Genomic DNA, 14,615 nt, shown 5'->3' with positions numbered 1-14,615 from the left:
CGCAGTAACGCAGCGTTCCTACGGGAAAGTAACGGTAATCTAATTACCGTTTTTGCAATAGTAATCCCTTACTTTACTCGTTACTTGAAAAAAGTAATCGGATTACAGTAACAACGCGTTACTGCCCATCTCTGTGCATAAGCAATCATGATGGGCCACCTGGACCAAAAATGCCAGGGCCGATTTTGTGTCCAGGTCCAGCCCTGCCCTAGAATTTACCTTATTGATGTTTAACCCTTTAAGACCTACCATAGAATCAACTCCGCCAGAGTTTATATTATATTTTTTACATGATGTAGTACCATTTTTGGGAGCATTTCAAGTTGCAGTTCTACCGGGATTTAAAAATAGTTACGCAAAACGGAGCATGCCTGCTCCGACTAGCTTTAAAGGGTTAAACAGCTTTCCCAGCAGGCTGCAGAAGTTTAATATAAAAGCACACTGACTTGTCTCTGTTCAGATGTGGATATCACACAGCACACCTCTGACTGTCATCTTACTGAAGAGCAGAAATGGCATTAAATGGGAAAACTGCAGTAGTGACCGGAGCAGCGCTGGGGATAGGAAAAGCAATAACTGAGATACTTCTGCAAAATGGTGCCAAGGTAAAGTTGGACGCCTGTATATCTTTGTAGAGGGGAAAAAAGAAGCTAGAAATGATTTTACATAAGTGCTAACCAGTTTTCTGTTTAGCATTTTATCCCGTTAAAGATTATATCAAAGTTTCACATATCTTTTGTGGTTATCTACATTGTTTTGTTTTCTTTTTGTGGCACGGAAAATTAACAAAACTACTTAAAATGTAATATCCAAGTTGAACAGTATTTGACTGCACTCCTTAGGATTATTTTTATTTTGAAACTTCAAAGAAAATTATTAATACAGTTTGCATAGTCTCTGAAACTGAACATATGCTATAAAAAAAAAAAGGCCAAATGTTTGTTTTTCACTGAGTTATTTTTCAGAACTCGGTGCTTCGGTCAATCATTAAACACTGAACCAATGTACTGCAACCATCTGAACCCCAAGCTGCAGTGGGTCAGGGTGGAAATTTCAAATGCTGAATGAACATTAACTATTAAAAAAAATTGATCTGTAAACTATAAACAATTCCAAATGTAGCAAGCCACAGGTGTTTATCTCTGCTCGCCTTCACCTGTTCAGGTAACCCTTTTGGATATAAATGAAACTGCAGGGAAGACTTTAGAGGAAGCCCTCAACAAACAGTATGGAGAAAAGAGATCTCTGTTCTTCAAGTGCAATGTTCAGTCTGAGGAGCAGATCAAAGGTAAAGTATACACAAAGAAAACAGTGGTGATTTATTTTTTGGAAAGATCACTGTGTTTAACAACATAACTATTAGAGAAACACATTACAGTCATGATACAAAGAAATTACAGCCCAAAATTATTTAAATGTAATGTCAGGTGTCCAACGGCACACAAAGTATTCTATTTTTTCCATTACCAACTTCGGCACACTGTAAACCCAAAGATGTTAGCACAACTTAAAGAAATTTGGGAAACGGGTTGTCTTAATGTTTTTATTAAAAGTTGAAGCTTTTTGGAACTTCAATATATTTTGACTACAATAAAACTAAGATGTTTAGTCATTACATTCAAAAAATATTCAGTAACTGGTACTTAAAGTTTTCAGTCATGTCTCCCATGGGAATAAGTTGACATAACTTAAAAGGAATGAGTATAACAGGGTCACTTTTTCGGTTTAGCAAAACTCTTGTTCACTTTTGTAATCATTTTTAATTAAACAAAAAAAAAAAAAGTTACAAATCTAGAGAGTGAAAACTCCGAAACATTTCAGGCAAAACTTTAAAAAAAAATGAAAGGAACTAAAAGCTACAATTGCGCTGAGTACTGCTAATTTTAACGCCTTAAATACATTTCTTTAGTTCAACGTTGTTTTCTTGGCGTCCACCAATAACACACTGCACTATCAATATTTGAGAAATATCAAAAGAGCAATATGTACTTTTGAATATATTACCTCCATGTGACTGAAATAAGTAAAATAAAATGGCATTTTTAGGTAGTAGCTACTTAATATGCAAAAAAAAAAAGTTGAAGTTGATCAAAAGTAATAAGTTAAACTCATATGGAAGAAATGTGGAACTTTTCTGTATGGCTTTCACTTTCCCATGGTGTTGTTGTGTAAATATTCACTTCATTTCCTTGTTTGTGGATATTTCTATATAGACAACTCTTATAAGGTCCCTCCACAGCATTCCAATGAGGCTGAGGTCTGAACTTTGACTGGGCCATTGCAACCCCTTGATTATTTTCTTCTGGTGTAGATCTGCTGCTGTGCTTCACTCATTAACCTGTTTATCCAGTTTCAGGCCAGCTTTACCTGCCGGCCTCACATTTGACTCTAGAACAGTTTGGTATACAGAGGAGTTAATGGTTGACTTAATGACTGCAACGTGTCAACTTTGTGTTGACTTGTTCTTTTTGGAGAGAAACCATTCCAACAACTCTATCAACCCTTCCAAAAAGGAATACTTGTTCAGTCTTTCGTGCTAACTGAGGCTGATCTGAGATCTACAGTCTGACTTTGGGGTGATGTCCACAAAGTCAAATGTCTTCATCTGAATGTTTCCTACTTGTGAATCATTTTGCAGTGAGACAGTAATTCACAAGTAGCAGACACCGGATGAGCTTCGCATACTTAACCTCTTAATTCCTATGGAAGCAGAAAGGACATACTTAGTTTTTTGTAGTAGTTACTTAGCTTTTCATTATAATCCTTCTGTATTTTGACTTTTACACAGGAAGATTTAAAAAAATAAATAAATAATGGCAAACACACCTTTCATGTGACGTCAAAGAAAACATGATTCATCATAGCAGGCCACATACCAGCCCCCTGACTGGTCTGCGAATATGTAACCCCGCACACAACAAACTGCGATGCACTGTGTGTTCTGACACCTTTCTATCAGGACCAGCATTAGATTACAGCAGCACGTTACACAGGCACAGCCTTCCCTCCCCATGTACATCTTTGAGCCTTGGCTGTCCATGACTTCGTCATTGGGTCATCACTGTTCCTTTTTTGGACCCCTTTTAATAGACACTGCAAACTGTGAACACCGCACAAGAGCTGCAGTTCTTGGGGGGGGTTATCATTTCCTACAAACAGCTTGACAGCTAGGTCAATTGATGGGTTTTTTAAGTAGGTGTTTCATTACTTTCAGCTTGAAGGCCTGTGATAAGTAGCCCATTAATGGAGATATAAAAACAGAAAACTGTTCATTTCTACTTTCCAGTTGCCTTTCAGAGCACAGTAGACACATTCGGAGGGATAGACATTGTATGCAACAATGCCGGCATCTTGAATGAGAAGCAGTGGGAGAAAACGGTCTCCGTCAATGTGGTAAGGATTGAGTTTCACTTTTACATCATATAAAAAGAAATGTTCATAGTGGACCACAGAGACTTGTGCATATCTGTCTTGCTGTCTAGGTGGGTCTAATCAGGGTCAGCTATGTGGCTTTAGAGTATATGAACAAGTTGAATGGAGGAAAAGGAGGGACCATCATTAACGTAGCATCTGTGGCAGGTAACACCACATGGCAGGTCTTCATTAAGCAGATGGAAATGACAGGGGACATTTTATTTCCTCTCTGAGTTTTAAAACTATTATCTTCTAAATATGGGACACAATCCTCCAAACAACAGAAAGGTCACCTGCTGTTTGTGGGCTGTTCCCTCCTGTATCCTGCAGGCCTCACTCCAGTACCAAGTTGTCCCGTCTATACAGCCACCAAGCATGCCGTGATCGGCTTTACTCGAGCCATGGCTGTAAGGATATGATAAGTTATAATGATTAAACAAAGTAATTCATAGAAACTTGACTTTATTTTGGTTTTGTATTTTAAGATGCGCCTCAGTCGTATGCGTTTCTTTTACTAGGCTGCCTCGTCCGCCTCAGGCTACGGTTTATGCTTCAATGCAGTTTGCCCAAGCAGTGTCAAAACTGACCTCTTTGCCTCCGTCATGGACAATTTGGGACAATTCTCCCACCTGCTTTATTCTACTCAAAATCCTGCAGTCGAAAGGGCAATGAAGTAAGTGACTTTTTATTGTGTTAATTTTTTTTTTTCATGCAGCATTTTTTCCCTAAAGTTTCAATTCCGTATGGACTGTATGGCTACTGCTTTCCCCCTCTGAATGTCTTCCAACATCTGTCCTCAGCACTCTTCATCCATGTATCAATTACTTAAATCCCATCTGAGAGAAGGAGGCTTTTTAACATCTGACATATTGTCCCTTGGAAAAAGTACTTTTCCTGATTTCTTTTTTGCATCTTTGTCACACTTGTTGTTTCAGATCATTGAACTAATTTAAATGTTAGAAACTGACAACACAAGTAAATGTAAAATGTCTGTTTTTAAAAGATTTCTTTTTTATTAAGGGGAAAAAAGCTATCCAGACGTGCATGAAATTGGATGACTTGCTGTAGCTGATGGATCCATGAAGTCTGCTCTTAAAAAATCTTTAAATGTCATCAGTTCATGCCTTTAAGCTAAAGAACTCTTGATTATGCATATGATTCAAACCACAACTGAAAGTTCACCTCTGTTTGGTTCAAAAAAATAAAAATTAAGGTTTTGGAGGGGCAGAGTCAAAGTCCAGTCTTAAATCAGATAAAGATGCTTATTGTCATTGTGTTTAGAGGGCAATTACTTTAGGTTGGGATAGCTTTTTTCGCCTTGATAAATGATTCATTTAAAAATTGTATTTTGAATATACTTGAGTTATCTTTGTCTAATATTTAAATTTGATGATCTGAAACATGTAAAGAAGAAATCAGGAAAGGAGCACATACTTTTTACTGCAGTGCGTAACAACAGCCAGTGGGTGTCATGGCAAAGAAGGAGGTTATAACTCTTATGTTTTTCATTCAATTCAAAGGCGCAATGATGATTAATTTGGCTCAAACTATTCTTCTTCTTGCGTCTTCTGTTCAAGTATGAAACAGGAAACACTAAAGGAGTCGAGAAACTGAGACACGACAAAAGAGGATCGATCAGTTAAAATTTGGGAACTTGTTTACATCCTTTTTCTGTTAAATCACTGCGTATATACACACTTTTCATTTCAGTCCATCGGAGGTTGCTGAATGTGTCTTTGAACTAGTCACAGGCGAGGCGAAGAATGGAGAGATCCTCATGAAGAAACAAAGCATGAAGAAATATATGACCTTTCCCACACTTATCTAGTGGCTCCTGGTAAAGGCAGTGAACAACCCGAGTAATGTCTGAACCTAAAACTATTAGAGGAAAATGCTGCAGTTCACAGTATTGTTTGTTTTGTTGTGTTTGTGAAAGATAAATCAGTAAATCCTCAAGTGATTAGGAGAAAGAAGCAAACAATAAATGAGTGAAAGCCCAGTTTCTGACTAAGAGGAAAAACGACTGTGCTTAAGACTTTTTGGATCTTTCATGATGCAGAAAATATTTCTTATAAATTTAAGAAAAATGTTAATAAGCACTTCCATACTAACTTGCACTGACGAAAGAAAAGTGTCTAACATAACAACAAAAACATGGTTTGCTCTGCTTGCTATAGTGTGCCCTACACGTTTAAGGAAACAAAAAAAAATCCACTATATTAATTAGAAATATGATTGTTACTGAAAAGAGAGCGGAACCGGCTGTTCAAACCCCCACAAGGCTGCCCGCTGGATTCGAAGCGACGGGACGAGACGCGACCTCTCACAACGAACGTAATATGGTTAACACCTTGGAGACGCTTACAGCTGCTGTGAAGGCTCAAAACGACACCATTGAGCGTATGAGGGGAAACATCAGAGAAAGGCCTGCTCAAAATGAGACCCTTGAGCGACAGTTGGAAAACATCGCGGAACGGATCACTGCAGTTGTGAGGTCTCAGAATCAAAAGACTGACAACACCATGGAACTGAAGTTTGATACCATCATGGGGAGGCTCGCGGCTCTCCAACGGGAGATCGAGGGACCAGTGTCAGAGGGCTAAATTCGAGCTGCTCACAAAGGAGAAATCAACAATATTCAACATTTGGACACCACGGCTCCAGCTGCTAGGCCCAAGGCTGGAGCCCACCAAAACAACTCCCTGATAACGACTGTGTGATGACTATTCTTCCCGTCCCATGAAGGCCACCTGGGTTGGCTGGCAGACTGTTTACTTAGCCTGATAGAGCGAAGGACACTGTCTCCGCTGAACTATGGACACGCACACACATACACTTACACTGATAGGCACTCACTCATCCCCCCTCCCTTTCCAACGCCTTCGATGCTTGTTTCCGGCGAGGGAACGCGGCGGGTCTGTGTGCTGCGCTGGAATGATAGCGCTGTGCAGGGTGGCTGCTGTGTTTCTTCGGATTACTCCTCACCCCCCAATCACCCACCCACCCCTGTGGCTTGTCATGTTTTTACAATGTTGTGCTGTGGACATTTATGTGCTTTTTTGTGCAAAGGAGTTTTTTTGTTTCCTGTTCTCATGCTGTCCTACCATGGAAGCACAGCATGAGTAGGGGTCTCTTTTTTCCTCTTGTACTTCCCCACTGTAATGTACATTTCAATGTTTTTCTCTGATTCTACCAATCTCCGACCTGTATCCCCATGTAATGTTTGTGCTATATGTGTAAGGTCCCATTTCACTGCAGGGCAACCTGCATGTGACGAATAAAGCTTTGATTGATTGAAAAATGTTTAAAATTAGAAAATGAAATGTAAAATCCTCTGTGCTGCTTATCGTGGGGCTAAACGTCACCTGTGATATGTTAAGAAATTTACATAACAGTTCTGTCCCACCTAACCAAATTGGTTACTTCTGTTAAACTATGGCTGACTGATCAGAAATGTGTCTTACCTGGTTTGCAGTTCTCTGTCCCAGTAAACACTAAATTGTCCAAATTACACAGACAACTTTCACATAAAGTAGTTAAACATGTTGGAAGCTGAGAACTATCTTGACTTTAAAAGTCCTTACTTTTGATTCTAACCACTCTTCTTCTGTCCTGTCTTTCTTACATCTTTCTCCATCTCAGAGTGAAGTTATCTCACACTTGCTTGTGAAATATAGCAGCTGTACCTTTAGCTAACAGACACGCAGCACGACAAACTCCACAAAAGCTTTTGTGTGTTTACTGATAGTTGGTGAGCTGAGAACATTTCATGTGAAATTATCTGCCATTAAATTATCTCTTAAATGAAATGTACTCCTTTTATCCTCATTCCTCTTCAGTAATGCTAGCTAGATGCTAAGTACAGTGATCACAGCATATGGCCATCTGCCCCAAAGAGCCCATTCCAGATTGTTCCAAGTCTGTTTTGAAATTGTAAGGATCAAGGACTGGTTAAAGACGTCATTTACGTGAAAAGGGAAAGACTATTTCTGACCCAAAAATGGGCCTAAGGGTAGATCTTTCACCATGTTAGTCAGTAATGCTAGTTTCAGTCAGTGTTGGTCAAGTTGCTTGAAAAAAAGTAATCAGTAACTAATTACTGATTACTTCCCAAAAAAAGTAATCCCGTTACTTTACTGATTACTTATTTTCAAAAGTAATTACTTAGTTACTTTTTAAAAACACGATTTACAACCTGGAGAGGTGATAAAGCGATAGATCTTTCAGCCCAATTCTACTTTTTCTGCATAATCCATTATACAAAATGTAATCAAATGGAAAAGTATCTTTTTTTTAAACTTGTTTTTTCAGTTTTAATCTGTTAACTTTATGCATCAAGCAAAAATTTAATTATATGCAACATTCTCTGACTTGAATAAATTAGTTTAACATTTAAACCTATTTTCTGCACATTCCAGCACATAAAATAAAATATTTTTTGTGTTTACACTCACTCTTTCAAATAGATGCAAGTAAAACACAGCAGAAAATAAATAAAGTCAAAGACTCAGCGGTCCTTTTGCTCTATTTTCACCTGTAAAGCAGGACTGGGGTAGGCGGAGGTTTACCCTGGTGCAGGTATGTCGCTGCGGTCAGTTGAAGAATCCGTGAGTTTCTCTGTGAGGTTCCCATTACGTCGTTGCGCACTCGGTGCTTGTTTAGGGGGTTTTTTCGCTGTAAAAAGAAGTTTTCTTCCCACGTACAACGGACGCTAATGTTTTTGTCACTTTTTATGGAATCAAACTCAAAGTAAGGTCAGTACTTCCACGCTTTAAACGCTGCATGCTCATACTCCCTCCCACAATCATATGTGATCCATTGTTGATCTGCACACAGCTGTTGTCACTAACGGCGCACTTGCTTACGTCACTGTCGTGAGACATTCTCGCAAAAAAAATAAAAAATAAAAAATAAAAAAAATCACGGTTTTAGTAACGCAGTAACGCAGCGTTCCTACGGGAAAGTAACGGTAATCTACCATTTTTGCAATAGTAATCCCTTACTTTACTCGTTACTTGAAAAAGTAATCAGATTACAGTAAGGCCCATCTCTGGTTTCAGTCAATATGCAAATGTCCTGTTTATACGGATGGGAACCTAAAGTGTCAATGGGATGAGTGATGAAACATTTCTCCCACTGAAAACGCTACGTCCAGATGAACAGAATTAAGTTTTTGGGTAAACCTAAGACGATTCAGTTTTATCCCTAATTGCCGTGACTCCCTTTGTTCTTGGCTCTTTCTCTTCCATACACTGTAGTTCAGGCTCAGGTGGGCAGGGCAGGAGTGTCAGATATGAGTGCACCCTCCCTTTTGCCGTGGCAAATAGATGTTACACAAGCACTGCTGCACTTTCTGAGAATGAACCAGATTCATAAATGGGATTGTAATCTAGCAGTTTTGGTCTCCTAGATAACCTTTTTCTACTTTCGTCAGATTTCCAGTTGGTTACAGCAGTTTAAATAAAGACACAAGAAATTATGCTTGAAGGTTGTTTTTTTTGGTTTTTTTATTCACATATCTGCTACATACTTAAGGAATGATATCTGATGTCGACATGATGGTTTCAAGGTTTATCGGTGCTACTTAGTGATGGAAAAGGGACGTAACCTTTCATTTCTGTGCGCACCATGAAGGCCTCTCCATTTTTGGTCTCATCTGTCACCAGCTCAAGGATGCACTCTGCTACCTCAGGTGTACTGAATCAAAAAGGTACAGTGACATCAGTGAATATGCATGTACACATTATTATATCAAGTTATACAGATGGAGCAGAGAAACAAAATGTCGATGTTGTAAGGTTTATGACTGCTTTAACAAGAAACAGAAGAAAATTACTCACTTTAACACCCCAAGCTTTTCCACAAGCTGGTTGGCTGCACCCTTCAGGTGAGCAAATTGTCCCAGTTTGTGTTCGATTGTTGTAAAAAGTTCGGTTCCAACAAAACTTGGACAAAGAGCGTTGACCCGTATTCCATAGTTTGATGCTGCAGAGGCAGCCTAGTAAAAAAATAAAAATAAAAATAAAAATTCACATAATTAGCCTTCTTGGTTTAAGTAAAGCATAGAACGGACATAAACATTAAGTTACTGTTTGTTTCTAATCGGAGGCATTAAAATGCAGGTTATATATATTTCTCAAGTGTTCGGAGACCAATAGATGACTATTTGGGCATTTTAAATTGAAAAAAACAGCAGTAGGTTGGAGTTACACAGAGCACATGTACATGTTGATTCATAACTCTGCACTGAATGAACATGAGCAGCAGATTTTTGGACAACCCATTGTTTTTGTCTCTAATACACCAACACAGTAGAGTTTAAACACAGCCTCCCACTTTCAGAGGCTCGAAAGTAGTAGGATAGAGTAACATTATTTTAAGTCTGAGGCTTGTTTTTAGTACTTGAGTGAGAATCCACTGCAGTTAGTGACTACCGTATTTTCCGCACTATAAGGCGCACTTAAAATCCTCAAAAATGATGAGTATTTTGACCTCGAAATGATTTAACTGGCTTCTGGCAAACCCCAAGACATGTTGAGGGGGTGATTTAGCCATTTAAAGCAGCTGTGTTGGATCAAGGACACATCTAAAACCTGCAGGAAACTGTCCCCTGAGGCCTGGAGTTTGACACCTGTTGCAGTAGATACATTGGCATCTTCATTAATATCACACTCAACTGACTGCGTTTTGTCTTCCCATTGCACTGATGGGTGGACAGTTCTCAGGTGCCTGTGCATGATATCCTTTTCATGCACACTCTACACTCTGCCTATGTATTGTCAGTAAAATTTAAATGGTTCCAGATTTTGCTTCTTTTCTTGGTGTCACTCATTTTCACTACTATAACTTTCTAATATGACAATGTTGAGCAGGAGGGAGAGAAAGAGAGCCAGGGGCAACAACAAGAGACAACATAATTTACACATAATTGTGTGTATAATTTTATATTGTTGTTGATAATATAGAATTATCAACTAAACAACCCGAAGAGCCGGTTGGGAGCCGAAAGAGCCAGTTCTCTAAAAAGAGCCAGAATTCCCATCACTGTAATGTTGGCCTCCTTCACTTGTGTCAACATATAATTGGACGTCACATTGAGAGTTTGCAAGAAATGTTAAAATCCACTTTGTTGGTGTATAGAAGAAAAGCTCTTATTGTCCATACAGCTACAGATCAGATACTACACGACCATAGCATCTTTCAAAAACTGACATTTGTGGTCGCTTTAATAATAAATGCATAACTGTGTTCTATCAGATGAATGACTCAACAACATAGCTTTCTGTGGGGGGGGGGTAGTATCTTGAGGAAGGATTTCAAAATAAAATAATGACACTGCCTTGACAATTCCTGGTACGACTAATTTGCAATGACACTTTTTTTGTGTGGTTAGTCACTTATATGGTGATGGATGTCTTCATTTAGCTTATGCTTATTCCAATGAAGTACCATCTGGCAGCACACCAGCACACCAGTGTACAACTGGTTTTACATATCACTAAATCACCCAGTCTTATAAATGATTTCATTGCACATATCATAAATCTAATTTAATCTAATGTATTTTATTAAACCTACTGAACCAAGGCACTGCCATTTAATTCAATAGAAGAGGATAGCTTTATTGCCACTGAAAGCAGAACAAATAACAACAAATTAAGAGTGCAGCTTCTAATATCAGTTGTGTGTGTTTTATTCGATATCCTTGTTATCCAAAAGAAAAAACAGTAATCATGGATAACTACTTTGCATTGTTGTTTACTAAGACACATTACACAATATCCTAATATGATAATAATGCACATTTTCTGAGAGGGCAAGTTGGTACTTGCCCTGCAAAAATGTAGCTTTGCAAGTACTACCAGTAAAGATTAGCTTGTAACTTTATCATCAGACCAGCAGCTTCTTAATGACTAAAGGAGCATTCACACATGCTGTCATGGTCCTGGGTGCTGGACCTTGAGTTTTTGCTAAATTTTAAATTCTTGTTTATTATTTGATGCTGTTTCATTCTTAGTTTGTTTTTTTGTTTATATCTGATTTTCAGCACCGTTTGTAGTTTGCATCCCCGAGTTAGTTGGACTTGACTAGTTCCAGCTGTTTCTTGTTATCCAGCTGTTTCAACTCATCAGTTATGCTCAGTTCTAAACAGTTATGTCCTTTTATTACATTTTTGCTAAGTTGCACTGTGTTTTGCCTGCTTTATGTGTTTCTTAGGTTTTGGTTCTAGTTTTTCTGAACTTTTGTAGGACTTTTTGTTTTGGGGGTTTTGTGTGTGCGTGTACAAGTATACGTCTCACCTCTTCTCAATTAATTCTGCCTGATGATGCATACAAGTTGTGTCCATGTGTAGTTGAAGGCTGTTTAACTATCAACTATGCTGCGACAGAAACAACCACAACGCACAAGGCTAGCTACCTTCTCTAACTTAGATCATAAGAAACAGTGATTATTCACCACACCGATCAGATTTTTGATCAATTCCACCATTTTCACACAATGACAGGCCACACCAAAAAACACCCTGCACTTTCAGATGTTTTCATAATGTGATTACTTAATACAAAAAACTAAGGCAAAACTTGCATCACGCATGCATGTTCATAGAGACTGCTAGCTAGCATATCACAAGGCAAACAAATATCGTCTTGATGTTCTTGAACAATATCATGGGGAGTTCTTTCTTACCGCAACGGCTCGAGTAAATCCGATCACTCCATGCTTGGTAGCCGTATAGACAGGACAGGTAAGCAAAGGGCCCAGACCTGTAGGACGGGTTGTATCAATCATTGTGAAAGATTAAAGTTTAAACCTGAATTTCATGACTTCTAACACTCTTGTCTGTGATCTCTCCAAGTTTCCATTAAACAGTATTTACCTGCCATAGATGCTATGTTGACGATGACCCCTCCTCCACCTCCATTCGTCTTGCGCATGTGCTCCAGCGCCAGGTAAGTCCCCCTAATAACACCCGCCTACAACACAAACTTTATATCTGGCGAAAATCTTTCAACTGTCTATGAACACTTGCCTGCATATAAAATGTTGTGAAATGAATAACAGGAATATTATTGTGACATTATTATGTCAGACCAATAACTGTCCTAGATGTCGCTCTGAAATCTTCAGCAATTAATCCCATTTGAGACAGAGCAAATCTAACACGTCTGTTGTGCTTTCAGCTTCTTACCAGGTTTATGGAGATCATATCCTGCCACTTCTCCTCATTCAAGATGCCGGCATTGTTGCACAAGATGTCGATTGCTCCAAAGGCTTCTGCAGCTTTCTGAAAGGCAGCTGAGAGAGTTTACAGGAGTCACTTAACTTTGCAAGAGTCACTTTACAACTATGCTGACCTTTCCCACCCACCTTTATATGAAACAAACAAGCCCAATTTAGCTGTTGTTGGATACAAATCTTGCTGTGCTTTTCTCCTCTCCCTTGTACTCAGTTTTTTCAGACCTCACTGACCTTGTTCTACTCTCCCTTTTCATTGAATGTGGATTTTCAGCCGCAATCAAATGCCACTTGCATGACTCAAGACAAAATGTCCCCAAATTTTGGAAACTTCCTTTCATCTGGTGAACATCTGCCACCTGGAACACATACTACGAAATCACAGCGCGTTTGATCAGTTTCATGTGTTTCGACAGTTGTTTACTTCAGGATGAGCCAGGGACCCATTTACTTTAGCATTTCCAGCTGTTTCCCCCTTTTCGGTACCTCCACCGTTCACAATGTTTTTCCAGGTTTGTGTGCTTTACCTTTGAACTCCTCATCCGATTCAACATTGCAGCTCAGGAACAGGGCTCGGTCTGCTCCATACTCTTTATTCAGGTCTTTAACTAGATTCTCTCCTTCAACTTTATTCACGTCCAGGACGGCAACCTATTGACAGGAAGGTTCAAGGACCAAGGTTCACATGCATAGTTATAGAAGTATAACACACAGTGAAATGTAACCTGACACGTTCCTCGACTTATGCAAAAGGGAGGGGGAGAGAGAAAAAGGAAGTAGAAAGCAGAGTAGAAAGAAGTTGTCATCGAGCAGAAACGGGAGCTGGTATCATGTAAATATAATAATAACCACTGCAGCCAAGAAGAGTGCCTGAGAGCCCAGTTGTAAGTAAGCTATTAAGACTCAATTGTACACCGTGTTCCTGTTTTCCTCTGAAACAATAAGTTCCGTTGGAGCAGCCTTTCAACGCCTCTCTCTGTGTCTCATAAGCAAAGTTGACCCAGACAATAAAGTAAAGCTAGTTTTCGGCTACGAGCCCGACAAGGAACCCGATGTATTAGCCAGAGGTCCCTTTACTGCGGTTCGGAGCCTCTGACCTTCAGTAATAGTAATAAATCACACAGCAATAGTACATTCATGCAGTTGTAAAAAGCATGATAATATATTAAGTAATCCAAAGTATTCAGAATACGTATTCCGTTACGTTACTCAATGAGAGTAACGTAACGGAATACGTTACAGAATACGTTTTGGGGCATGTATTCTGTAATCTGTAGTGGAATACATTTTAAAAGTAACCTTCCCAACATTGCATGTGTGTCACCTCTGAATGTGTGCCGTTTTATTTTCTCCATAAAACTCAATATTTTGCCCACTTTTCATCCACACCCAACCTTTACGAACTAAAAATATATAAACAACAACCACATAACAAATGCAGCGCTGACACAAAACAGACACGGCAGGTAGATTTCCACATTTAATCTAAGACAAGGATTAAGATTAAACTTGGCAGTTTTGCAAGGTGTTTATTTTTTTTTAAGTAAAGGGCACACCTACATGTTCAGACACCCCTAAATATACAGGCTCTTGCTGACTCCATCGCCAGCTGCTCTTTGCCCCACAGGCTGATTAAAAAAAATTCTTGGCTGTGGGGCATGAACAACTAAAAACACAATATAAAAGAAAACAGTAACAAAAAAATGAAGAAAAAAAAAAACGTAAATAAAAAGAGAGACGTGTGCAACAAGTGAATTTCCACATTTAGTCATGGATTACATGCTGCTAGTCAAGTGTTACCAGTTAATGTGTCACAATTTGGCATGGTGTCAACAGCTTGGCAACTCTTCGACGGTTGTTTTGTAGTTGTTATTTTTTCAACTAAAGGGAGCCGGTAAATGTAAATTAATATTTTCTACACCACTGTTTACAACAAGCGCACACATACAATCTCTCTCTCTCTC

The 14,615-nt window shown here is 38.9% G+C and overlaps 2 protein-coding genes across 2 annotated transcripts in view; one reads left to right on the top strand and one right to left on the bottom strand.

Annotated features, from left to right (window-relative positions):
* Positions 1 to 426: 426 nt before the first annotated feature.
* Positions 427 to 7,223, top strand: LOC102301608 (15-hydroxyprostaglandin dehydrogenase [NAD(+)]). Its single transcript, XM_005923136.3, has 7 exons — positions 427 to 605; positions 1,165 to 1,288; positions 3,287 to 3,393; positions 3,483 to 3,579; positions 3,745 to 3,821; positions 3,933 to 4,087; positions 5,125 to 7,223. Exons 1-7 carry the CDS (start codon positions 513 to 515, stop codon positions 5,240 to 5,242), a joined length of 771 nt encoding a protein of 256 aa, XP_005923198.1. The 5' UTR covers positions 427 to 512; the 3' UTR covers positions 5,243 to 7,223.
* A 1,615-nt stretch (positions 7,224 to 8,838) lies between these two features.
* The window catches only part of LOC102301314 (15-hydroxyprostaglandin dehydrogenase [NAD(+)]), a 6,154-nt gene continuing 377 nt past the window's right edge, over positions 8,839 to 14,615 (bottom strand). Inside the window, exons 2-7 of the mRNA XM_005923135.3 lie at positions 13,179 to 13,302; positions 12,605 to 12,711; positions 12,293 to 12,389; positions 12,103 to 12,179; positions 9,255 to 9,412; positions 8,839 to 9,111 (exon numbers count right to left, since the gene is read on the bottom strand). Of these exons, the coding sequence (XP_005923197.1) occupies positions 8,979 to 9,111; positions 9,255 to 9,412; positions 12,103 to 12,179; positions 12,293 to 12,389; positions 12,605 to 12,711; positions 13,179 to 13,302 (696 nt within the window). The 3' untranslated portion in view covers positions 8,839 to 8,978. The remainder of the gene's footprint in view (positions 9,112 to 9,254; positions 9,413 to 12,102; positions 12,180 to 12,292; positions 12,390 to 12,604; positions 12,712 to 13,178; positions 13,303 to 14,615) is intronic.

The sequence above is a fragment of the Haplochromis burtoni genome, unplaced genomic scaffold (assembly GCF_018398535.1).
Source record: "Haplochromis burtoni strain Fernald_Lab_line unplaced genomic scaffold, NCSU_Asbu1 Contig_66, whole genome shotgun sequence".
NCBI lineage: Eukaryota > Metazoa > Chordata > Actinopteri > Cichliformes > Cichlidae > Haplochromis > Haplochromis burtoni.
The sequence above is the reverse complement of the archived record's forward strand: the minus strand, read 5'-3'. Positions and strand labels throughout refer to the sequence as shown.